General features: G+C 62.3%; 1 protein-coding gene across 1 annotated transcript in view; it reads left to right on the plus strand.

Moving 5' to 3' along the window:
- Nucleotides 1-165: 165 nt before the first annotated feature.
- LOC125117669 (SCO-spondin-like) overlaps nucleotides 166-22,459 on the plus strand; it is a 55,627-nt gene continuing 33,333 nt past the window's right edge. Inside the window, exons 1-41 of the mRNA XM_047763701.1 lie at nucleotides 166-2,568; nucleotides 2,951-3,033; nucleotides 3,145-3,324; nucleotides 3,596-3,840; nucleotides 3,933-4,032; nucleotides 4,628-4,786; nucleotides 4,876-4,955; nucleotides 5,389-5,541; nucleotides 5,841-6,012; nucleotides 6,194-6,434; nucleotides 6,764-6,908; nucleotides 7,730-7,847; nucleotides 8,494-8,669; nucleotides 8,753-8,983; nucleotides 9,184-9,349; nucleotides 9,584-9,818; nucleotides 10,773-10,962; nucleotides 11,149-11,243; nucleotides 11,432-11,688; nucleotides 12,017-12,151; nucleotides 13,006-13,202; nucleotides 13,313-13,440; nucleotides 13,524-13,633; nucleotides 13,964-14,113; nucleotides 14,229-14,322; nucleotides 14,409-14,578; nucleotides 14,760-14,993; nucleotides 15,210-15,431; nucleotides 15,872-16,108; nucleotides 16,857-16,948; nucleotides 17,035-17,266; nucleotides 17,414-17,566; nucleotides 17,679-17,819; nucleotides 17,907-18,089; nucleotides 18,179-18,329; nucleotides 18,916-19,069; nucleotides 19,190-19,244; nucleotides 20,577-20,681; nucleotides 20,991-21,182; nucleotides 21,282-21,391; nucleotides 22,257-22,422. Of these exons, the coding sequence (XP_047619657.1) occupies nucleotides 2,402-2,568; nucleotides 2,951-3,033; nucleotides 3,145-3,324; nucleotides 3,596-3,840; nucleotides 3,933-4,032; nucleotides 4,628-4,786; nucleotides 4,876-4,955; nucleotides 5,389-5,541; nucleotides 5,841-6,012; nucleotides 6,194-6,434; nucleotides 6,764-6,908; nucleotides 7,730-7,847; nucleotides 8,494-8,669; nucleotides 8,753-8,983; nucleotides 9,184-9,349; nucleotides 9,584-9,818; nucleotides 10,773-10,962; nucleotides 11,149-11,243; nucleotides 11,432-11,688; nucleotides 12,017-12,151; nucleotides 13,006-13,202; nucleotides 13,313-13,440; nucleotides 13,524-13,633; nucleotides 13,964-14,113; nucleotides 14,229-14,322; nucleotides 14,409-14,578; nucleotides 14,760-14,993; nucleotides 15,210-15,431; nucleotides 15,872-16,108; nucleotides 16,857-16,948; nucleotides 17,035-17,266; nucleotides 17,414-17,566; nucleotides 17,679-17,819; nucleotides 17,907-18,089; nucleotides 18,179-18,329; nucleotides 18,916-19,069; nucleotides 19,190-19,244; nucleotides 20,577-20,681; nucleotides 20,991-21,182; nucleotides 21,282-21,391; nucleotides 22,257-22,422 (6,604 nt within the window). The 5' untranslated portion in view covers nucleotides 166-2,401. The remainder of the gene's footprint in view (nucleotides 2,569-2,950; nucleotides 3,034-3,144; nucleotides 3,325-3,595; nucleotides 3,841-3,932; nucleotides 4,033-4,627; nucleotides 4,787-4,875; nucleotides 4,956-5,388; nucleotides 5,542-5,840; nucleotides 6,013-6,193; nucleotides 6,435-6,763; nucleotides 6,909-7,729; nucleotides 7,848-8,493; nucleotides 8,670-8,752; nucleotides 8,984-9,183; nucleotides 9,350-9,583; nucleotides 9,819-10,772; nucleotides 10,963-11,148; nucleotides 11,244-11,431; nucleotides 11,689-12,016; nucleotides 12,152-13,005; nucleotides 13,203-13,312; nucleotides 13,441-13,523; nucleotides 13,634-13,963; nucleotides 14,114-14,228; nucleotides 14,323-14,408; nucleotides 14,579-14,759; nucleotides 14,994-15,209; nucleotides 15,432-15,871; nucleotides 16,109-16,856; nucleotides 16,949-17,034; nucleotides 17,267-17,413; nucleotides 17,567-17,678; nucleotides 17,820-17,906; nucleotides 18,090-18,178; nucleotides 18,330-18,915; nucleotides 19,070-19,189; nucleotides 19,245-20,576; nucleotides 20,682-20,990; nucleotides 21,183-21,281; nucleotides 21,392-22,256; nucleotides 22,423-22,459) is intronic.

The following is a 22,459-nucleotide window of genomic DNA, read 5'->3' on the forward strand; positions in this document are numbered from 1 at the left end:
AGGAGGCAGGGAGGAAGGGCACTCGGGCGCCGAGGGAGGAGCCAGGGGAAAGGTGGAGCGCGGGGCGGGGTGGGGGGCGGCGGGGAGTGGAGGGGAGAGGAGGGGGCGTGTTCAGGGGCGGGAGGCCGTGCCTGCGCTGCGGGCTCGGAATCGCGGGCGCCCGCTGGGAGTGTGTCTGCGCCGCGCTCCCGCGACGGGATCTAGTCTCCCGACTGTCGGTTGGTGGGGTCGGTCTGGAAAACTCCGGGCCAGCCCCTACTCTCCCCAGACCCACACCCCCCCGCATCCCGATCGGAGAGCCCAAAGGAGACCAGTCGGGGCCCCAGTGCGCTCCAAGAACGGGCTCTTCCAAGTAGGAATTGGGGTGGGGGCTTTGAACCAGGTCCCCTGGGAGAAGGCAGGGCTGGACGGGAGGCGGTGGGGAGTGAGGCAGGAGTGGAGCACGGCGACGACTCCAACGGCGGGGTCCCGGGGAGCCCGCCGGCGGGAGGAGAGAGTTCCCTGGAGGTGCTGGGGGAGGGGCGGGTCCCTCTGCCGCCCGGGAACCTCTGCCCTCGGGTGTCCCTGCCCCAGGGCTCTGATGCCCCTCTTCAAAACACAGCGGGGACACATCTGTATTTGTTGATGTTGAGGGTGAGCGGCTCAGCAAGGGAGGGTTCCTCGGAACCCGCTGTGAACGGCTCTTCCACCTTCTGGATGAGCTGCACAGTCACTCAGTGCCTGGCCTGCTCAGTAGCCCTCGGGAGGGTCCAGGAAGAAGAACACGGCACTGTGTGCACCTGTGTCTGTCCTTTTAAGACCTGCAGTGTGAGTGTAAATTGTGAGGTGCCTGGGGAGAGTGTCCAGGCGTGCGTGTGTGAGAGACTGGCAAGAGCAGAGTGTCTGACTTGGGACCCTTCTGAGGACACCATCCTTCCCAAGGGACCCACTGCACCCTCTCTTGGCTCAGAACCAACGGTGGGGCCAGAAGTATGGCTGGCGTGGCTGTGGTTCCTTGCAGCCCCCCACCCCACAGGTGGGCTCAGCATGTGGAATGCTTGGAGGGACCTGGGATCTGAGGCTCAGGCCACATTCCTGGCTGAGTGTCCTTGGAGCTGTAACCTGGAAGTAACCAGGGATGTAGCCAGGATTCCCTGGGGAGTGAGCCCTCTTCCAACCGGATGCTGGGATTAGCCCATCCTGTTGCTTCGCCCCCAGGGCTGGGAGCTGGCTCCAAGGTCCCTGGGCTTCCTGCCCCCACACTTCCTACCCCAGGCCCTCCTGCCTGAGGCTGGCTCTCATTCCCCTGCCTGGGCTTCCTGCTTCTGGACCCCAGCGACCCTGGGAGACTCAGGAGACTAGGGTGGACCCAGCCAGGCACACACAATCACCCTCAGTAAGGAGTCGGACGGCATCGAGAGAGGGCCCATGTCGTGTCGTCCCCTTGTCCCCCCACAGTCCAACCACCCTGGACACCCTGGTCCTTCTGCTCACCGACTGTTTCTGGAGTGCCTGGTAGGAGGGGCGCGGGGAAGTAGAAAAGGGGATTTTAGGGCTGAAAGGCCATATCAGTCACTTGGCCGTGTGACTCTGAACCATCTTGTGGGGTCATGACACCCCCCCACCCCGAGAATCTAATAGAAGTTGTGGAACTGTTCTCAGAAAAACATGCACACACAGACTTTCAAAGCCCCTATCCCACCTGGAAGTCCTGGGAGGCCCCTGGGGGTTTTACTGGTAAAGAAATTGAGGCCCAGTTGCCCAGAATCCACATAAATTGGTGGTAGGGCCTGAGAGTGTGCAATATCAGCGGTCCAGAGTGTCTGGCGGTGGCCTGGGACACGTGTGCCACGCACCCCATCCTCCCCATCTCTCTCTCACACACACACACACACTGCAGGAAGGAGGCTGTTTCCAGGGAGAGCTGGCCTCTGAGGGGATCGTATGATGTAAAGCCAGATCCAATCCAGTTCCTGGCAGCTGGTGCTCCAGGGCACGGGGCTGAGGTAAAGCCTCCCCAGCCGGGGGCTTCGCTGCCTGTCTCAGGCTGCCTGGGATGCGCCGAGACCAGGATGCAGTGACAGCAGTGTGGCCTCTCTGCTCACCTGCCCCAGCGTTGCCCCCACCAAAGGCTCACAGTCCCTGGAGGTGACCTGGGGGGGGCGCCATGCTGCTCCCTGCCCTCCTCTTTGGGATGGCATGGGCACTAGCTAACGGGTAAGCAGCCCACCCTGGGGCCCTCTGACCAAGATCCTTCTCCTGCCCCAGGATCAGGGCCCTCTGGGGCAGCGGGCCTCCCCTCCCCACCTTCTCTCTCCCAAGCTCAGCTTCCACCTGTCAACTAGCACTCTGCTGGGAGTGGGTGACAGGGTAGGGCCTCTGGGACAGAGGAGCTGGTGACCTCAGCAGTCTGTCCACATCCATGGGCAGGCGATGGTGCAAGCGGACAGAGACCATCTGGGTGGAGGAGGAAGTAACCCCCCGTCAGGAGGACCTGGTGCCCTGCACCAGCCTCTCCCATTACCAGCGCCGGGGCTGGCGGCTGGACCTGACCTGGAGTGGTCACGAGGGGCTCTGCCCCATCTACAAGTGAGTGACATGGAGCCTGGGCCGGCAGCAGAGCCTGAGAGAGCGGTGGGGGGACATCCTGGGAGTCGGGAAGGACTAAGCAGTGACCTGCAGAAGAGTGCATTTGGGAAGTAGGTCCTGGGCGGGCTCCAGAAGGACAGAGGGTGGGGGCGTGGACAAGTGGGCACTTCCATGGGCAGTGCAGGGCCAGTCATGATGCCCTACCCTTCATGCACCTTCCTGAGACCATTCTCACTTTGCACGTGGGGAATGAAGACCAAGAAGGGAAATGACATGGTGAAGGCACTCAGAGGGTAGGGGACCAGATCGAGGGTCCAGGCCATTCCCGGGACGGGGCTGCACACACTAACATCCTCTCCCTTCCCCTGCTCTCTGGACCCAGGCCCCCAGAAACCCGGCCTGCGGCATGGAACCGGACAGTGAGGGTTTGCTGCCCCGGCTGGGGGGGCCCCCACTGCACCCTGGGTAAGCACCCAGATTAGCCCAGACCCGTGGCCTCCTGGAGGGAGCAGGCTGGGGAAGGAAGCTGGGTCTGGGCTGACTGTGTCTGCCCCCTTCTCTTTCTGCCCACCACAGCCCTTGCAGAAGCCGGCCCTGAGGGCCACTGCTTTGCCACAGGGCTGTGCCAGCTGCGGGCAGGCTCAGCGAATGCCTCTGCAGGAAGCCTGGAGGAGTGCTGTGCCCAGCCCTGGGGACAAAGCTGGCAGGATGGCCGCTCCCAGGCGTGCCTCAGCTGCTCCAGCCACCAACTCCCAGGTGGGTCCTCAGACCTCAGCCTGCGGGACAGGCACGGCCCTGGCCATCCCCTGCTGCCCCCACAGACACTCTCACTTAGAGTTCTTGAGCTCTGGGCCTCTCTGGAGCTCATGCCATGCCCTCTCCTCTCAGATGAGGCACCTCCCACCCCTGCCCACCAGAGGGACCTGCACTGTCCGCGCCTGCCTCTGACTTCGAGGAGCCCAGCATCCCCCTCCCCCGCCATCCCCCTCCTTCCTGCTCAGAGACTGGGTCGGTGTGTCTCCCCCAGGCACCGTGCCCTCTCCAGCCCTCCTGCAGCCCCTGGCAGGGGCTGTGGCCCAGCTCTGGAGCCAGCGCCAGCGTCCCTCAGCCACCTGCGCCACCTGGTCAGGCTTCCACTATCGCACCTTTGACAGACGCCACTACCACTTCCTGGGCCGCTGCACCTACCTGTTGGCGGGCGCTGCAGATTCCACTTGGGCTGTCCACCTCGAGCCCAGGGGGCACTGCCCCCAGCCTGGGCACTGCCAGCTGGTGAGGAGGGAGATGGGGACGGATGCAGGGAGGGAGCCGATGCAGGAGGAGGAGAGCCACTGACCACCTCTTCTACTCCGCATCTGGAGCAGGCCCGGGTGATGATGGGACCAGAGGAGGTGCTGGTCCGGGGCAGAAACGTCTCTGTAAACGGGCAGCTGTTACCTGATGGGGAGTCTCAGCTGCTCCCAGGTAAGAGCTCCATTTGCTCCTCTGAGACAGCCTGCCTATCCCCAGGGGACAGTTGGGTGGGTGCCTGCAGCCTCCTCTCCTCCCACTGCTGCTGGGAGGCAGCATCTGGAAATGAGAGAGCCCATGAGGTGCCAGGAGGTCATGGACCTTGTCCCCCACCCCTGCAACCCACCCCCGCTAACACCCTTGCCACACTTGTCTCCTGGGGCAAGTCCCTCTACCCAAGTCTCCTGAGCCTGTTTCCCCACCTGCCCCCCCGAGTGCTCAGAGCAAGGCCTCGTGTGCTAATCGATGGGACGTGGGACGTGCTCCTACCAGAGTTTTGTCTTGCTTGGGGTCCAGAGAGTGAGATAGGGTGGGGTTTCCATCCGTGTGGGCATGCGTGCGTGTGTGGGCGTGCTGTGTCTTGTCGTTTCCTTCCAGTTTACTCTCAAGAGAGCATCCATGGCGTTCATGAACTCCTCAGAGGTCTCTGATGGGAGAACAACGGCTTCTGCTTTACAGGGTGTAGATGCAGAGCTCTCTGGAATAGCGGGATGTCCCTTCCCGGGCGTGGAAGGGGAAGGGATTGTGACCGCCCACTTCTCCCGCCCAGGGCTGAGCCTGCAGTGGCAAGGGGACTGGCTGGTGCTGTCAGGGGGACTGGGGGTCGTTGTGCGGCTGGACGGGTCCAGTTCTGTCTCCATTTCCGTGGACCATGAGCTCCAGGGACAGACTCAAGGCCTCTGTGGGGTCTACAATGGCCGGCCTGAGGGTGAGTGGGGTGAAGCTTGGCTGCTGCTGCAGGAGGGGTGGGGAGACAGGGGACCCTGGATGCAACACCTCTGCCTCATCTTTCCCCAGATGACTTCTTGGAGCCTGGCAGGAGACTGGCTGGATTAGCTGCCACCTTTGGGAATTCCTGGAGGCTCCCAGACTCAGAGGTGAGGCTGCGGTACTGGGTTCCCTTGATCCCTGCCTGCCCACAACGCCAGACCTTTCTGACATCGCTAAACCTCTGTCCTGTCTCTTTCATCAAGCGACAGGGAGGGGCAGGCTAGGCTGAGGCACGTGAGGCACTGCCTGCAGACCCTGCTGCCTGCATGCAGCGGCCCTCCAGGGAAGGCACTCACTGACCTGGCCACTAATGAGCTTTGGTTAACTCGCTCTGTCCTCCCACCTGTGGGTTGACAGTGACCCTGGCTACCCACACCCACCTCGGCTTGCCACTTTGCTGCACCCGCATCCCAGCCCCGGGATGTCTGGGCCGGGGGGCCATGATGGCAGGGCCTTGAAGCAGCTGTGGTGGCCATTTTCCTGAGGTCCTGGTTGATGTATCTCATCCCGGCCCCTTGGCCTGACTCCAATTGTCCCCAGCCTGGGTGTCTGGATGCAGTGGAGGCAGCCCAAGGCTGCGAGGACCCCCCGAGAGGCACAGAGGCGGGCATGGAGCCTGGCCAGCTTCAGGCTGAAGCCCAGGATGTGTGCCACCAGCTGCTGGACAGTCCATTCAGGGACTGCCATGTCCAGGTATGGGCGGGGGTGAAGGTGGCATCAGGCACTGGAGGGGTGGGAAGGGACAGGGCTAGGGAGGTGCCAAGGGGGGCACCTGGTCCTGGCACTAAATTGCTTTGGGCTGTCGGTCAGGGCACCTCCTCTCTGCCCTCAATTTTATCCCTGGGAAATGAGTTGGCTCCTATATATGATCTTCAAGTTCCCTCCGAGCACTCAGGAGTTTGGTCATAGAGCAGGGCATCCTGGAAGTGAGAGGAGGGAGGCGCTGGTGAGTAGGAGAAGGCTGGTTAGCTGAGGGCTGTCCTGTCTGGCAGGTGCCCCCTGCTGAGTACCACGAGGCCTGCCTCTTTGCCTACTGTGCTGCGGCCCCCGCGGGCAGCGGGCGGGAGGAGCGGCTGGAGGCCATCTGTGCCACCTTGGCCAACTATGCCCAGGACTGCGCGGCGCGGCGCGTCCTCCTGCGCTGGAGGAAGCCCGGCTTCTGCGGTAGGGCTCCTGCCTGTGACACAGGGAACAGACTCAGGGCCTTCATGTGGCTCCTACCCACCACCCCCCGCCCAGCGCCCTCTCTGGGGGCTGCCAGGGCTTCCTGGCCCTCAGGGGACAGCAGGGTCCGGCGTGGGTAGGGGAGCTCCTCGTTCCTCACGGCCTGCCCCTGTGCCCGCAGAGCGCCAGTGCCCGGGGGGCCAGCTGTACTCGGACTGCGTCTCGGCCTGCCCGCCCAGCTGCTCGGCAGTGGACGACGGAGGCGAGGGGTCCTGCGGGGAGGAGTGCGTGAGCGGCTGCGAGTGCCCGCCCGGCCTCTTCTGGGACGGCGCCCTCTGCGTGCCCGCCGCCCGCTGCCCCTGCTACCACCGACGCCGGCGTTACAACCCCGGTGACACCGTGCGCCAGCTGTGCAACCCGTGGTGGGTCCGCGGGCCTTGCTTTCGCTGGGGTTGGAGACCGCCTGGTCCCCTCCGACCCCTCCCTAATGCTGTCTCCTCCACCTGCCTACTTCCTGGGGCCTCCTTCACAAGTGACCTGTGACCCCTCAAGGCACAACTGATGGCCCCGCTTAAAAACCTACCCGGTGACCACCCTCAGCTGACCTCCAGCCGAGAGGGCAGAGGGGAGGGCTGGCGGAGGGAGGGACCAGAGTGTTGAGGGACGGGAGGGCGTCTCCAGCTCGGTTCCCCCGGCCCCCCACCCCCTGGGGCCGATCTGGAGCGCGCCCCCCCGTGCCCTGTGCCCGCAGTGTGTGCCAAGACGGCCGCTGGCTCTGCGCGCAGGCGCCGTGCCCCTCCGAGTGCGCGGTGGGCGGGGACGGGCATTACCTCACCTTCGATGGGCGGAGCTTCTTCTTCCGCGGCGGCCCGGGTTGCAGCTCCAGGCTGGTGCAGGTGTGCAGAGTGCCCACTCCGGTAGCAGGCGCCTCGTGAGGGTGCTCTGGGGGAGAAGTGACTGTGAGGAAACCACTAAGTAAATAAACAAAAGGCACAGTCGTTCGGGGAAACGCTGCGAGGGAACCGCTGCTGGAGGGAAGATGGCAGCCGCGGCCCCACGCTTGCCCTTTGGGTCATCTCCTCCTTAGGTTCCCCTGAAAGTGCCCACATTGTCGTTGCCACCCCAGCCCAGGGGCACAAAGCAAAACCCGTCCGTCCTCACAGTCCTTTCTCACAGATGAGGCAGCTGGGCTTGTCACATGCCATTTCCTGCAAAACAACCCCAGGGGCAACGAGGGTCCACCTTCCTCTCCAGGCCTCTTCCCCCCCCCCCTCCCCGGGAAAGTTAGGTGACTTCTCAAGTTCAGGCCCAGGCCACCTTCTTTCACGCATGGACAACAAATAGGCACTCGCACATGACACACTCATACGTGTGCACGTAAATTCAGCACACGCGTGTGCGCACAGGCACACATGGAGATGTGCTTACATCCCCACTGGGAGCAGAGAGCCGAGGCATGTTGCCCCAACATGCACACACACGAAACACACACATACAAAAACCCACTGCACACACACATGCCAGCACTTGGCAAGGGTTAAGTCCCTGCCAGAGTCTGCCTGGCTGGCAGGCGGTCAGCACACATGCTAGGTGACAGCTGCCCCCAGGTGTGGGCTGTAGGTGTCCAGTAGAACAGGAGGAGGCAGAGGAGGCGGTGAACAGACTCTGTGCCTGGGGTCTGCCCCACCCCCATCCCACTGCTCACCGTCTGTCCCAGGACTTTGTGAAGAGGGAGCTGCTGATTGTTCTGGAGCATGGGGACTGCGACTCTGGGAACTGCCTCCGTGCCATCTCTGTCACCCTGGGGGACACCCACGTCCAGCTCAGGGACTCAGGTAGCCTCAGCTCTCAGAGTACCTACCTACCAGGTCTTCTGCTCCCGGCAGCCCTATGGAGTGTGGCTCAGGCCCCAGGGGCTTCCTGTCACCCCACCTGGCAGACCTGGGCTCTGACCAACACCTTCAGTCCTCACTGCCCTGAGGATCCTGAGCCCAAAATCTCCCCCCAGACTCAGCTTCCCCCTCACTCTGCTGCCTCTGAAGCTGACAAAATCCTGTGGAGAGTTTCCAAGGCATCTTCTGCCCCAGCCTTGCGGGGAAATACAATTCGTATAGTTTTGAGGGATCTGAAGGCTCTGAAGGCATAACCAGGCCAGGCGGGTCCCTTGAGGCCTGGACAGTCAGGGCCCAGTTCCTCCATCTCTCTTCCCCTGCATCTGCTCCTGGCTCTCTCTGTGCAGCTCCTCCTGCACATTGCCTCCAAAGGCAAAGGCAAAGTGGGTACCAAGGGTCACGTGGGGGATGCTCAGGTGGGGTGGGTGACCTCCCAGGGGTCACTCTAGTTCCCCTTGCTCAGGGTGGGCAGCCCACCATGATACAAGCCCTCCTACCTCCTTCTCATGGTCCTATCCTGCAATGTGCCAGCCTCATCAGGCCAGCCTAGCCCCTTGGGGGTGGCCCCATCACAGGCCCCCTATTGCAGGAGCAGTACTGGTCGACGGGCAGGATGTGGGCCTGCCCTGGAGTGGTGCTGGGGGCCTCAGCATCACCCGTGCCTCATCCACCTTCCTGCTGCTGCGCTGGCCTGGGGCCCACGTCCTCTGGGGCACATCGGACCCTGCAGCCTACGTCACCCTGGATCCCCGCCATGCCCACCAGGTGTGCCAGGGGGTGGGTGAATGGCAGGGCAAGGCCGCAGCAGGCCTGGATTTGACTGTCCTGCTCCCACTCCTGTGGCCCAGGTGCAGGGTCTGTGTGGCACCTTCACCTGGAACCAGCAGGATGACTTCCTGACACCCACTGGCGACGTGGAGACCAGTGTTGCAGCCTTTGCTAGCAAGTTCCAAGTGGCAGGTGAGGGAAGGTGTCCTTCGGAGGAGGACAGCACCTCACTTTCCCCCTGCAGCACCCATGCTCAGAGCCGTGTTTTCGCGGAAGCAGCCTGCGCCATCCTGCATGGCCCAGCCTTCCAGGTAACCAGGTTGGGGGTGCTCCTCCTGTTTGCACCCATAGGATGTGTCAGTATCAGCCCTGCCTTCCTCCTGGGCTATGGGGAGGGCCCTGCTCTGCGCTGTGGCAGGGCTACTGAGCACTGGGATGTGACAGTGGGGCCCAGAGAAGATGGGGAATCCTTGGGGGAGGAGCTAACCCATTCCCTCATCACCCCTCCAAGGAGTGCCATGGGCTGGTGGACAGGGAGCCATTCCACCTGCGCTGCTTGGCAGCTGTGTGCAGCTGTGCCCCCGGCAGAGACTGCCTGTGCCCTGTGCTCGCTGCCTATGCTCGGCGCTGTGCTCAGGAGGGTGCCCTGCCTTCTTGGAGAAACCAGAGCCTCTGCCGTGAGTCTGCTCAGCTGGCCAGCCCCACCTTTAGGCTCCTTCTTCCAACATCTAAGAGTGGCTCAGAGAAATCCCAAAGCTTTGCAGCAGGGGAGGGTTCCCAGAAGGACCTCTGATCTTGGCAGATTACTGGGTTTGCTTCCTTCTTTTGGAGACATAGGAGGCGTGGGGTCTGGAGGGGTGGGCAGAGCAGCAGTGGCTGTGCATCTGACCTGCATGCGTCTCTGTGCCCAGCTGTCCTGTGTCCTGGTGGCCAGGAGTACCAGGAGTGTGCCCCAGCCTGCGGCCAGAACTGTGGGGAGCCAGAAGACTGCGGGGAGCTGGGCACCTGTGTGGCCGGTTGTAATTGCCCCCTGGGGCTGCTGTGGGACCCCGAGGGCCAGTGTGTGCCCCCTAGCTTGTGTCCCTGCCAGCTTGGGGACCATCGCTATGCCCCTGGCAGTACCGTCAGGAAGGACTGCAACCACTGGTGAGAGCAGAGGCCTTTGCAAGGAGGCAAAGAGCTTGGGGTTAAAGAGGTGGAGCTTAGGGAGGGGCAGGGCATGGAGCCCTGTGGGCTCCAGGCATGTGGCATAGGCACAATGAGGTGATAGAACGCTGATAACGTCCACACAGTTGTGGAGCACTTTAGGGCCCATAAAGCACTTTTATGCACATTACCCTTAGTTAGTTAGTTAGTCGGTTGGGTAGCTGGTTTTTGGCCATACCTGCAGCATATGGAGGTTCCCGGGCCAAGCTGCAATGCCAGATCCTTCACCCACTGTGCCAGGCAGGGATTGAACTGGTACTCTGAGCCACTGCAGTCAGACTCCCAACCCACTGGGCCACAGTGGGAATGCCACATGACCTTATTTAATCTTAATTCTTACAAAAAGCTGGTAAAGTAGAAAGTGGAAGAATTGTTCCCATTTTGCAGTTGAGGAAACTGAGGCTCAGAGAGGCTAAAGGGCTTGCAGAGTCACGTAGCTTATTGATGATCAAGGGCCCGAACCCAGATCTCTGAGTTCCAGCTGAGTGCGGTCCGGAGGCTCTTCCGAGGGTTAGGAAGTAATAGTGAGTTACAGACATACGGAGGCCACGTCGGAGTCCGGGGCCTGGTGGGTGAGGGGGAGACTTCAGTGAAATCCTTCTCCGACCTGTGCTGGCAATAGGGTTGTTCCATGTCTCTGCCCCTCCCCAGAGCCCAGAGAAAGGCTCCTACTGGAGCTGGGGCAGGAGAGGTGACAGTATCCATCCTAGATATGGCCAGGTACAGTCCCACTTCCCGTGGTTGTCACAGCTGGCATTGGAAGTGCGATGCTCAGGTCTCCAGTGTCAGATCTGGAATTTCTCTGGGATCCTGAGGCTTTCCCAGGTCTGATCAGGGGGTGGAAGGGGGTCCGGGTTTGAGCCTGGCCCTTAGCTCCTTCCCAACCTCCTGCAGTGTCTGCCGGGAGAGGGGACTCTGGAATTGCACTGCTCACCACTGCGCCCCTGAGCGGGCCTTCTGCCCTGGCGAGCTTGTCTATGTCCCTGGTGCCTGCCTCCTTACCTGTGACAACCCCCGTGCCAACGGCTCCTGCCCACCAGGCAGCATGGGGGGCTGTGTCTGTCCCCCGGGCAACGTGCTGCTGGTGAGTCTGGGAGGAGCCTGCATGAGACACCGGTGAGGCCTTCCCTGACTGGTGCCCTGCCCTGCCCTGCCCTCAGGCTCTCTGGACCTGGGGGTGCACTGCCCTGCCCTCGGGCTCTCTGGACCTGGGGTGGGGGCGCATCAGGCAGTCCTCCAAAGAGCCTTTTTGTCTCTGGCTTTTGCCCAGGATGAGCGCTGCGTCCATCCCGAGCTCTGTCCCTGCCGTCACGGTGGCCAGTGGTACCCTCCCAATGCCACAATCCAGGAGGACTGCAACATGTGGTATGCCCAGCCCCATGACTTGTAACCCTGCAACCTGTGACTCCTGGCTTTGGGCTGGGGGGCTGGGAGGGGTGGGATGTCCAGGCTGGCCTGGACTAGGAGGGCCTCAGGATTTCTCCAACTGGCTGCCTCTCCGGATGCAGCTCCGGGTCCCTCTCTTCGTGATTCTCCTCTCCCCTTGCCCACAGTGTGTGCCAGGGCCGTCAGTGGCACTGCACAGGCCAGCGGTGTGATGGACGGTGCCAGGCATCAGGTGCCCCCCACTATGTGACATTTGATGGGCTGGCCTTCACCTTCCCTGGGGCCTGCGAGTACCTGCTGCTGCGAGAGGCTGATGGCCAGTTTACAGTCTCTGCCCAGAACCTGCCCTGCGGGGCCAGTGGCCTCACCTGCACCAAGGCACTGACCGTGCGGCTGCAGAGCGCTGTTGTGCACATGCTCAGAGGTGACTGTTACAACGAAGGGGGACATTGCCAGGGAGGGGCGTCCCAGGTGACCCCACAACTCCACATGGGTAGCCGAGGCCTGGGGTTCCCCATGTCGCCCCAAAGCTAGCCATCAGTGCACTGCAGCTGGGGCGTCTCTCTTGATTGGGAATCATAGTTCTGGAAGGCTCCAGGGAATGAAGGCCCAGAGAGGTCTAATAACTTGCCCCACGTCACAGAGCTAGAGAAGCAAAGGAAAGATTGGAGGGGCGGCTGCAGGGGGCCCTCATGGGATCTTGGATCCTCTTTACTGCAAGGCCAAGCCCAAATATCTCTCTGCCTCCACAGGCCAGGCGGTGACAGTGAATGGGGTGAGTGTGACGCCTCCCAAGGTCTACACCGGCCCTGGGCTGAGCCTGCACCGAGCCGGCCTCTTTCTGCTGCTCACCACCCGCCTGGGCCTCACCCTTCTCTGGGATGGAGGTCAGCTCCCCACCCCCCTCCCTTGGCCATCTAACCTGTGCCCTGAGGCTTCCCCCAAGCTCTTCCCTCTCCGTACACGTGGCCGGAGTTTCCACATTTTGTTTCTGTAATTATGTTTTGCTTCGTTATGAAAGCAGTACCTCCTGGGGTTCCCACTGGAATTCAGTGGCATCTTGGGCTTGCTGGGACACAGGTTTGATCCCTGGCCTGACAGAGTGATTTAAGGATCCAGAGCTGCTGCAGCTGCAGCTTAGTTTGAGACTGTGGCTCAGATCTGATCCCTGGCTGGGTATGCATATGGGTGCTGGCCCATATGCCACGGGGTGGCCAAAAAAAAAAAAAAAAGAGAGAGAGAGAGAGAAAAGAATGCAATACCTCCTTATCAAAGAAACATTTAAAAAATGCCAAGTTTTAGAGAGAAGAAATAAAAAGAAATTTAACATTCCACCACCCAAACCCAAGCAGCTGGCGATTTAGAAATAACCATTACTGAGAAATTGAAGGAAATCAAAATAACTCCAGTGTGAGCCTCCAGCCACTGAGGCCTCTGGGTCTTTGTGGGGGGGGGGCTGTGATTGGAGCCTGGAACCTGTACCCCCAACCTGGCTTTAGTCAGGAAAGTAGGCTCCCACTTGCTCTCTGCCCCCCAAAAGTAGGTCTCTTCGGTCAACAGCAATCATCCACCCCCCAAAAGAGGGAGCCAATGGCCCCTATTGGGTGGTGGCACCTTCCAGGGGTGGTCACACTGGCCCACCCAGTCACAGCCTCAGACTTCTCCCAGCCCCCGGCCCTAAAGAAGGGCTGCATCATGTCTCCACAATGCTCGCCTGCCCCCGCCTCCTCCCTCTGTCCAGGCACCCGGGTCCTGGTACAGCTGCCCCCCCAGTTCCATGGCCGGGTGGCTGGGCTGTGTGGAGACTTTGATGGAGACGCCAGCAATGACCTTCGGAGCCGCCAGGGAGTCCTGGAGCCCACGGCCGAACTGGCTGCCCACTCATGGCGCCTCAATCCTCTCTGCCCTGAGCCAGGGGACCTGCCGTACCCCTGCACTGTGAGGATGGGCAGGAAGTAGGGAGGGGACAGTGGCAGAAACCTGGGATGGGGGTTCCAGAGGCTGGGTGCCATGACGAGTCTGGCTGATCCACGGTGCTGTGCCCACAGGTGAATGCCCACCGGGCCGGCTGGGCCCGTGCCCGCTGTGGGGTGTTGCTGCAGCCCCTCTTTGCCCAGTGCCATGCGGAGGTGCCCCCACAGCGACACTATGAGTGGTGTGTGTATGACACCTGCGGGTGAGAGGAGCAGGCCTGGGGATGGGGTGGGCGTGGGAGTGGGGGGTGGGAGAGGGTGCGGGGGCTGAAGATCCCCTCTGCAGCTGTGATGCAGGCGGCGACTGTGAGTGTCTCTGCTCCGCCATTGCCACCTATGCCGACGAGTGTGCCCGGCATGGGCTCCATGTGCGCTGGCGCAGCCAGGAACTCTGCCGTGAGTGTGCCCGGCCCTTGGTCCCTGGAATCCAATCCCTCCACCTGCTCAGCTCCCTCAAGGACACCTCTCCCGGCCTGAGAGCCATTCACTCGCTCAAGGGCAGATACACGTGGAATGTCCCATGCACTAGACACCTTCCTATGGACCAGACTTGCCCAAATCCCTGCTCTGTGGAACTTGCTTGTTGCACACAGCCTTGGGAGGGGCCCAGCAAGAGGCCACATGCACCCCCGTGCCCTCCTCAGGTGTCACCTTGGGCTGGCTCGCCTGTTGCTGTTGCATCCTGGTGCCCTGGCAGTGACCCAAGCCTCTCCCCTCTCCACCCAGCTCTGCAGTGTGAAGGGGGTCAGGTGTATGAGGCTTGTGGCCCCACGTGTCCCCCCACCTGTCACGACCGCGGTCTGGAGCCTGGGTGGCACTGCCAAGCTGTGGCCTGTGTGGAGGGCTGTTTCTGCCCAGAGGGGACTCTACTGCATGGTGGGTGGGTAGGGTCAGGGTGTCTGGGAGGAGGGGGAGGCATCTGGGATGGGAAAGGTTCACAAGGCCATGGTGACAGGTCTGTCGTTAAGGGCCCTGCCCTCTGTGATCTCAGGAGGAGTCTGTCTAGAGCCGGCGACCTGCCCCTGCGAGTGGGGCGGCAGCTTCTTCCCACCGGGCACTGTGCTGCAGAAGGACTGTGGCAACTGGTGCGTGGGGGGCCTCAGGAGGAGCCCTGTGCTCTGGGCTGGCGGAGCCCAGCACTGCGGCTCATCCCAGGACTCTGTGTCCACAGCACGTGCCAGGAAAGTCAATGGCTTTGTGGGGAGGATGGTAGCCACTGTGAGGAGCTGGTGCCTGGCTGTGCAGAGGGAGAGGTGCCATGCCAGGAGAGCGGGCACTGTGTGCCACACAGCTGGCTTTGTGACAACCAGGATGACTGCGGTGATGGCTCAGACGAGGCGGGTGAGTGTCCTAGCCGACACACGGCAGTGGCGGAGTGTGCATCCCAGGGCAGCTTCCCAAGCAGCTGCTCCCATCGCCAGCAGCTATGACCTGTGGTCAGGCGTGTTTCTGGTTCCTGGGTTGGGGGCTTCTTGGGGACCCTTTGCCAGCATCCTGAGCCTGCCTGTCTTCCCCATGCCAGGCTGTGCCACCCCAGGCTGTGGGGAGGGGCAGATGTCTTGCAGCTCTGGCCACTGCCTGCCCCTGGCCCTGCTCTGTGATGGACGGGATGACTGTGAGGATGGGATGGATGAGCAGGGCTGCCCATGCCCCCCGGACTCACTGCCCTGTGCTGATGGGCGCTGCCTGCCCCTGGCCCTGCTCTGCGATGGGCATCCGGACTGTCCAGATGCTGCTGACGAGGAGTCTTGTCTGGGTTGGTCTTCCCTACCCCAGGCTCCAGTCCACCAGGAAATCCCTTCCCTCAAGCCCCATCTCATGAGCCCCCACCTGCCCACCTCTCCTTCTGCACCCATCCTTCACCCATCCCCAGCTGAGGAGTGGGCACCTGTGCCTGTGTGTGAGTGAGGGCGCCCCAGACGGGGAGGAGAAGGGGTGGTGCCTTGGGACCAGTGCCTTTCTCTGGCTATAGGGCAAGTCAGCTGCACCCCTGGGGAGGTGTCCTGCATCGATGGCGCCTGCGTGGGGGCCCTCCGGCTGTGTGACGGAATCTGGGACTGCCCGAACGGAGCCGACGAGGGGCCTGGGCACTGCCCCCTCCCCTCTCTGCCCATGCCGCCTGCTGGCACCTTGCCTGGCCTTTCCACTGCCTCCCAGGAGACTCCACCAACTCCCCCTGCCAGGGTCAGCCCTGGTGAGTCTCCCGGAGGAAAAGAGGATGAGAAAATTGGAGTCTGGAGGCCTGGCGGGGAGGGGGGGGGGCGGTGGTCAGCGGCCCAGGGGGAAGCCTTGGAGCAGATGTTGGGGTGGGAAGAGGCAGGGCACAGACCCAACCTTCTGGAGTCACCAGAAAGAACTAAGAGAAGAGCGTTTGCGGGGAGCTGAAAGAATTCGAATCTTATTCTCAGAAGTTCAAGGCCCCCTCTAAACTGAGCGGAGTCTAATGGGATTTCTTGGATGAGGGGAGAGCTTTGGGAAAACTAGCAGGGCAGCAACATGCGGGAGCAACTGGACTTGGGGGGAGGGGCAGGGTGCGGGCCAGTCTTAGGTGGGGGGCGGGAGGGGCTCGGAGCTGGAGCCGAGCCGGCGCTGGTGGAAGGCCCGCACGGGGGTCTACCGCGGATGCCCCTGCAGCGCCGCCCTGCGGCCCCTTGGACATCGCGTGCGGCAGCGGCGAGTGCGCGCCCCGGGGCTGGCGCTGCGACGGCGAGGAGGACTGCGCCGACGGCAGCGACGAGCACGGCTGCGGCTGGCCCTGCGCGCCGCCCCACGCGCCCTGCGCCCGCGGCCCGCTCTGCGTGGCACCTGCGCAGCTGTGCGACGGCGTCCCGCACTGCCCCGACGGCTGGGACGAGAGCCCTGGCGCCTGCGGTGAGAGCCCAGCCGGCGCTTCCCACCCATACCTGGAGGACTTTCGGCCCCTGCGGCTCGGGGTGGCACGGCCGCTAGAGAGTGCCTTAGTGTCGGGGACATCCAAGCCTGAGCGAGTTTTGTGCTCCTCGGATCTTTTCCACTGGGCTCTTTGAAAACTTGTGCCCGCCCCCCGCCAGCCCTGGGGAGAGAAGAAAGGGCTTTTGTCTCTGCCCACTTTGCGGAGGAGGTGAGCCCGTTTGGAGGGCTCCCCCGAAGCTTCTCCCCACCAGACCTGGGGTTCCCTCTGTGTCCCTGCAAGTTAGACCTCCCATCCTGGCTGCTTGGTGGAGGGGGGGGCCTGCCTACAGGCCCCATCACCTCCCCTATGGCCTGCTCCTCCTGGACCTCTCCCAAAGGTGTCTCTGAACCAGAATGGGTCCCCTGTGGGCTCTGCCTCACACCCCCTCCCTCCATGCCTTTGACTCCCCTGACCTTTCCGTAGGGGGAGGGTGGGTGGGAGGGGAGCACAAGGGGACCTATCTCCCCACTGCAGGCTCCACCCAGCTGCCCCCCTGTGGCAGCCTCTTCTCCTGTGGTTCTGCTCCCCAGCTGTGCCTGAACCCTGAGCAGCTCTGCGATGGGGTCCGCGACTGTCCCCAGGGTGAAGATGAGCTGGGCTGTGGTAGGCACCCTGTCCCCCTGATGGAGGCAGGGCTGGATGGGAGCCTGGGAGGTGCCCACCTTTTTCCTCTCCTTTTATCCTCAGAGGGGCTGCCAGCCCCAGGAGGCCCCAATGGGACTGGAGTTCCCTGCTCAGAATACTCCTGCCCAGATGGCCTCTGCATCGGTTTCCAGCAGGTGAGGTGGGCAGCGGGTGGTACAGGAGGCAGGGCCATTGTGACCCCAAAGCGGAAGGAGCCCTGACCCCAAGTCCCCCCGCCCAGGTGTGCAACGGGCAGCCTGACTGTGAATTGACAGGGGAGGTGGCGTCCTCACCGGAAGAGCAGGGCTGTGGAGCCTGGGGCCCCTGGAGCCCGTGGGGGCCATGCAGCCAGACCTGTGGGCCTGGGGTACAGGCCCGGAGCCGCCGCTGCTCCCCTCCCAGCCTCCCAGTGCTGCAGCACTGCCTGGGTCCCGAGCATCAGACTCAGGCCTGCTTCACTGCCGCCTGCCCAGGTCAGGGGCCTGGGGCACCCGGGAGGCCTGGTGGGATGGGCAGAGGCTGGAGGGAGCTGGGCAGAGGAAGGCACTGCCCCCCCCCGCCCCGCCCCCCAACCGTCTCAGGTCCCTCTGCACCTCATACCCTGCCCTTCCTCCTCACAGTGGATGCAGAATGGACTTCCTGGTCCCCCTGGTCCCTGTGCTCTGAGCCATGCAGGGGCACCAGGACCCGGCAGCGACAGTGCCACCCACCCCAGAACGGGGGCCGGACCTGTGCCATGCTGCCTGGGGACCCTCATGGCACCCACCAGACTGGTGAGTGGAGGGAAGGAGGACACAAAAGAGGGGGTGCGGAGGGGCTGCTGGTGGGCGGCTTGTCCCCTCAGGGGATCCGCCCTTGATGGCCTGCCTTTCGGCTTTCTCTCAGGGCCCTGCCCTCAGGATGGCTGCCCCAATGTCACCTGCTCCAGGGAGCTGGTGTTCCATCCCTGTGCCCCTTGCCCTTTGACTTGTGATGACATCTCTGGTCAGGCCGTGTGCCCCCCTGACCCACCCTGCAGCAGCCCAGGTAAAGGGGCGCAGTGTGGGGTGGGGGTGGGCATGTCTCCTGAGGCCAAGTCCTCTGGAGAGAAGTCTCATCCAGGGCCTTCCCTAGGCTGCTGGTGCCCTACAGGGCAGGTGCTGGATGACAAAGGGCGGTGCGTGTGGCCCGGGCAGTGCCCCTGCCTGGTGGACGGCATCCACTACCCACCAGGGCAGCGCATCAAGGCCGACTGCCAGCTCTGCATCTGCCAAGATGGGCGGCCCCGGCGCTGCCGGCCCAACCTGGACTGTGTCGGTGAGGCTCTGTCCTTGGCCCTTCCCCAAGGGGTGTCTGGTCTCCTCCCCACCACCCGCTTCTGGCCCTGACTCTTGGCCCTTCTTCAGTGAACTGTGGCTGGTCACTCTGGTCCCCCTGGGCTGAGTGCCTGGGTCCCTGCGGGAGCCTGAGCATTCAGTGGTCCTTCCGAAGCCCCAACAACCCCCGCCTCTCTGGCCGAGGCCACCAGTGCCGGGGCATCCACCGCAAGGCCCGCAGGTACTTGTACCCAGCCTGGGGGCCTGCAGGATCTTGACCTCACCTCTGACTCCCGGTTGAGAAGCTGCCTCTGTGCCCTTTCTCACTCCCGGTGCCTCCATGGGCACCCTGGGCCCCACTCGGTGCCCCTCTTAGTCTAAACACCAGGACTCCCAGCACAGCTTTGGGGACCCCTGGCCTTCTTGTGCGTCAGTTGATGTCCTGGAGGTCCAAAAGGGGGCTCTGGCAAGTGCACAGCCCAGGAGCGGGGATGGTCTGCGGTTTGCATCCCATGCCTCTGGATGTACCTAGGGGGAGGCCTGTAGTGGGAGCAGCCGTATCTGCCCGCCCAGCCCCCCCCCCCAGGACCAGTTCAATGGCCAGGGGTCTTGGCACAGATGCCCTCTCGGGCCAGTCGCAGTTTTTCAGGTGAAGGGGTGGGGTTGGAATAATAGGGTGGCATGGTGTCCCCATTGGCGCCAGACTTCCTGGGTTTGATCGCTAAAAATTCCAAGTCCCAGGAAACCTCCCCCTCTGGGCACACCAGGAGGGGTTGGTGGCCCAGGTGAGCTCACTCACCAGGTGAGGGGTGGCCCTACCTTCCCAGGTGCCAGACGAGGCCCTGTGGGGGCTGTGAGCAGCACGGCCAGGTCCACCGTGTCGGGGAGCGCTGGCGAGGGGGCCCCTGCAAGGTCTGCCAGTGTCTGCACAATGGCACGGCCCACTGCTCCCCCTACTGCCCGCTGGGCAGCTGCCCCCAGGTGAGCGGCAGGGGCGTGGCGTGGTGGGTAGAGGCTAGGGCTGCAGGAGGCTGATGGAGTGGTTTGCGGGCAGGGCACATGGCCAGTTCTGTGCGCCTAGCCTAAGTCTTGTGCCCCCAGGACTGGGTTCTGGTGGAAGGAGTGGGAGAGTCGTGTTGCCACTGCGCCCCTCCTGGTGAGTGGGTCTGGGGGCTGGAGGATGGCGAGGACTCAGAGGGAGTCAGAGGAGGCCGCACAGAGTCAGGGGGGGCACTGGCTACCCCAGCCTTGGGGTGGGGTGAGCCTCATCCTGGCTTCTGGGGAAGGAAGGGGCCCTCGGGGTGGGGGCAGGAGTCAGAGCTTGTCTGTGCTCTCCCTCGGCCAGGGCTCAGTCTCTGCCCACCTCCTCTGATCTTTCTGAGGGTTTACCTCCCAGCGAGGTCCCCCTCGAAGGCACTTTCTTTTCTCTGGTTCTGCTGGGTCAGATCTGGTACCTTCCCTGTTCCCCTAAGAGCAACCAGAACAAAGTTGGACTTTTAAGAGCATCTTTACTTGGAAACTGAGTTATAAATAAAACAGAAAAATACAAAATTCCCACTGTGGCTCAGCTGGTTAAGAATCCCACTCATGCCCATGGGTTTGATCCCTGGCCTTGGTCAGTGAGTTAAGGATCCAGATTGTCGTGAGCTGCAGTGTAGGTTGCAGATGAGGCTTGGATCTGGTTTGCTGTGGCTGTGGCATAGGCCTGTATCTGCAGCTCCCATTTGACCCCTAGCCTGGGAACTTCCCTATGCTGCAGATGCAGCCCTAAAAAGAAAAGAAAAGAAGGAAAGAAAGGAAGGAAGGAAGGAGGGAGGGAGGGAGGGAGAAAAAGGAAAGAAGAAAGAAAAGGAGAAAGAAAGAAAAAAGGAAAGTTTCAAAAATTGATGTACTTCTTGAAGTTCCCTTGGTGGCTCAGCGACAAAGATTTGCACTGTCTGCTTGGGTGGCTTGGGTCACAGCTGTGGCTCAGGTTCTTCCTGGGAACTTCTGCACACCAGGAGCATGGCCAAAAATAATCAACGCACTTTGACTCCAGATTCTGTGTCTTAGGAGTGTACCCATAGGCTTCTGAGGTTAGGAGAGCCTCCATACACAGTTGTACAGGTGGTTCACTGCACAAATTGTATGGCTAGAGGGGGCTTGGACTTTAGCTTGGAGGACTGCTTCCAACCAGAGATGCTCTTTTCTGGTGCCCGCAAAGGTGCCTTATTAGCCACAGCAGCCCTGGATTAGGAACTTCGGCCACTCGGTCCTGACCCTGGAGTGGCTTGGGATTGGCAGCGTTACTCTCTGCTCTCTGAATAGTCACTGGAAGTGAAAACTCCCACTTCACTCCAAGGGGAGGAGGTTGGCCTTTCCCAGCAGGGGTGAGGTGGGGCTGTTCCCAAAGCTCCTGGGAAGTCCTAGGAGAGAAAGTGCTCCAAGAGGTGGAGAGAGGCCTGGGAGCTGGGCCGGAGTGGGCATGAGCCTGAGTTTCCCCACACAGGAGTGAACTGGACGGTCCAGCCCATGGCCACTCCCGCCCCCACTCCAGCCCCCAGCCCCCAGATCGGACCCTCTCTGATCACCTACGTTCTGCCTCCCCCCGGCGGTAAGGGCCATGTGCTCTTATAGGTCAGAGGGGGAATATAGCCCAGGGGTGGTCCAACCTGGGAGGGGAGGCTCGCTGGGCTGTCCTCTTGCCTCCCACGGGGAGGCGGCCTTCCTAAGGGTCTGGAAGTCATCCCAGCCTAAGCTGCCTCTCCACGCCTGCCCCTGGGACCAGCCTTCCGTCCCTGTGGGTCCCACAAAGTCACCTGCTTGGGCCCTTTCAAATCCCCCAGCCCCTCCTGTGGCTTCCTTACATGGCAGGCTCCTGCCACGCCCTGTCTGACTTCAGGCCCCTCTCTTGTGCACCCAGACTCCTGCTATTCTCGCCTGGACCTGACCCGGCTCCCCAAGGGGAGCCTACAGGCTTCACCCCAGCTACTGGACCAGCCCACAGGGGAGCCTGGCCAGCAGACCTGGAGCCCTGCAGAGGCTGGTGACCTTCTGCGCCACATGCAGGCCCCCTATTTGCAGCTGGACCTGCTTCGGCCCTGGAACCTCACTGGTCAGTGGGGAGGGGGCGGGGGCCTGAGAAGGAGGTAGTGGTGGACAAAGGATGGCTGGGGTGGCGCTGGCTCATTTAGCTCTGACCCCCCCACTCCAGGCATCATGGTGCAGGGGGCGGGATCCTCAGACTTGCTCCAGTTCAGCAGTGATGGTCTACACTGGCACAGCTATCGTGACCTCCTGCCTGCCATTCAGCCGCCACCCAAGGTACCACCCGCCCGGGCCCCATGGGCTAGAGTCCCACCAGACCCCTTTGTGGGGCCCATGATCTTTGTCCCTTAGGGGCTTCTAGTCTCCTGAGGGACCTTTCCTGCTTTGGAGGCTTGTCTGGCACCTGTTGGTAGCAGGGACAGTGTTCTGTGGAGCAGAGGGCTTGGGGACCACAGTCAAAGGGGCGTCAGAAACAATTGAAGCGGCTCGGATGCAGGGCAGTGGGGGATGCGAAAGGGAGGGGCAGGGCTACAGCAAGGTCATTGTGGGCTTGGGGGTGTGGAGAGCGGTGGGGCATGGCCCTGCCCTTGTGGGATTTGCATTGCCCCCGGGAAGACAAGCCTCCTGAAATAGGTCAGTCTACACATGGTCACTCTTGTTTTATTTTACTTTTTGCTTTTCAGTGCCGCACACATGCGGCCTGTGGAAGTTCCCAGGCTAGGGTTCCAATCAGAGCTGCAGCTGCCTGCCTATACCACAGCCGCAGACAACGTGGCATCCCAGCCGCCACAGCTCACAGCAACGCTAGATTGTTATCCCACTGAACGAGGCCAGGGATTGAGCCCGTGTCCTCATGGATACTAGTCAGGTTCTTAACCTGCTGAGCCACAATGGGAACTCCGTGTTTGCTCTTAGATACTGGCCTGGCCCTGGGGACACAGCCTTAGGCACCGTGACCCTGGGGGATCAGGACCAGATCCCCTGAGCTTTACGCTGGAAAAGCACAGGCTCTGGGAAGGCCAGGTCCATGCCATGAAGGTTGGGGGATGGGCAGGGGCTCCCCCCAAAAGGCAGCGTCACGGGGAAGCCTGAGCCGAAGGCAGGCTCCAGCCTCCGCGAGCAGGCACCGCTGTTCCCACAGCTTTTCCCTGGGACCCGGGATGACGTGGCCCCCACCGTGTGGCTATTTGGCCGGATGGTGCAGGCTCGGCACGTCCGCGTGTGGTCCCTCGATGTCACTCGTGGCTCCGAAAGTGATGTCAACCACAGCATCCCCCTGCAGGTGGAGCTGCTCGGTTGTGAGCCAGGTACAGGCTGGGCGGGGGGAGGAAGGGGCAGAGCGGA

Source organism: Phacochoerus africanus, chromosome 16, assembly GCF_016906955.1.
Source record: "Phacochoerus africanus isolate WHEZ1 chromosome 16, ROS_Pafr_v1, whole genome shotgun sequence".
NCBI lineage: Eukaryota > Metazoa > Chordata > Mammalia > Artiodactyla > Suidae > Phacochoerus > Phacochoerus africanus.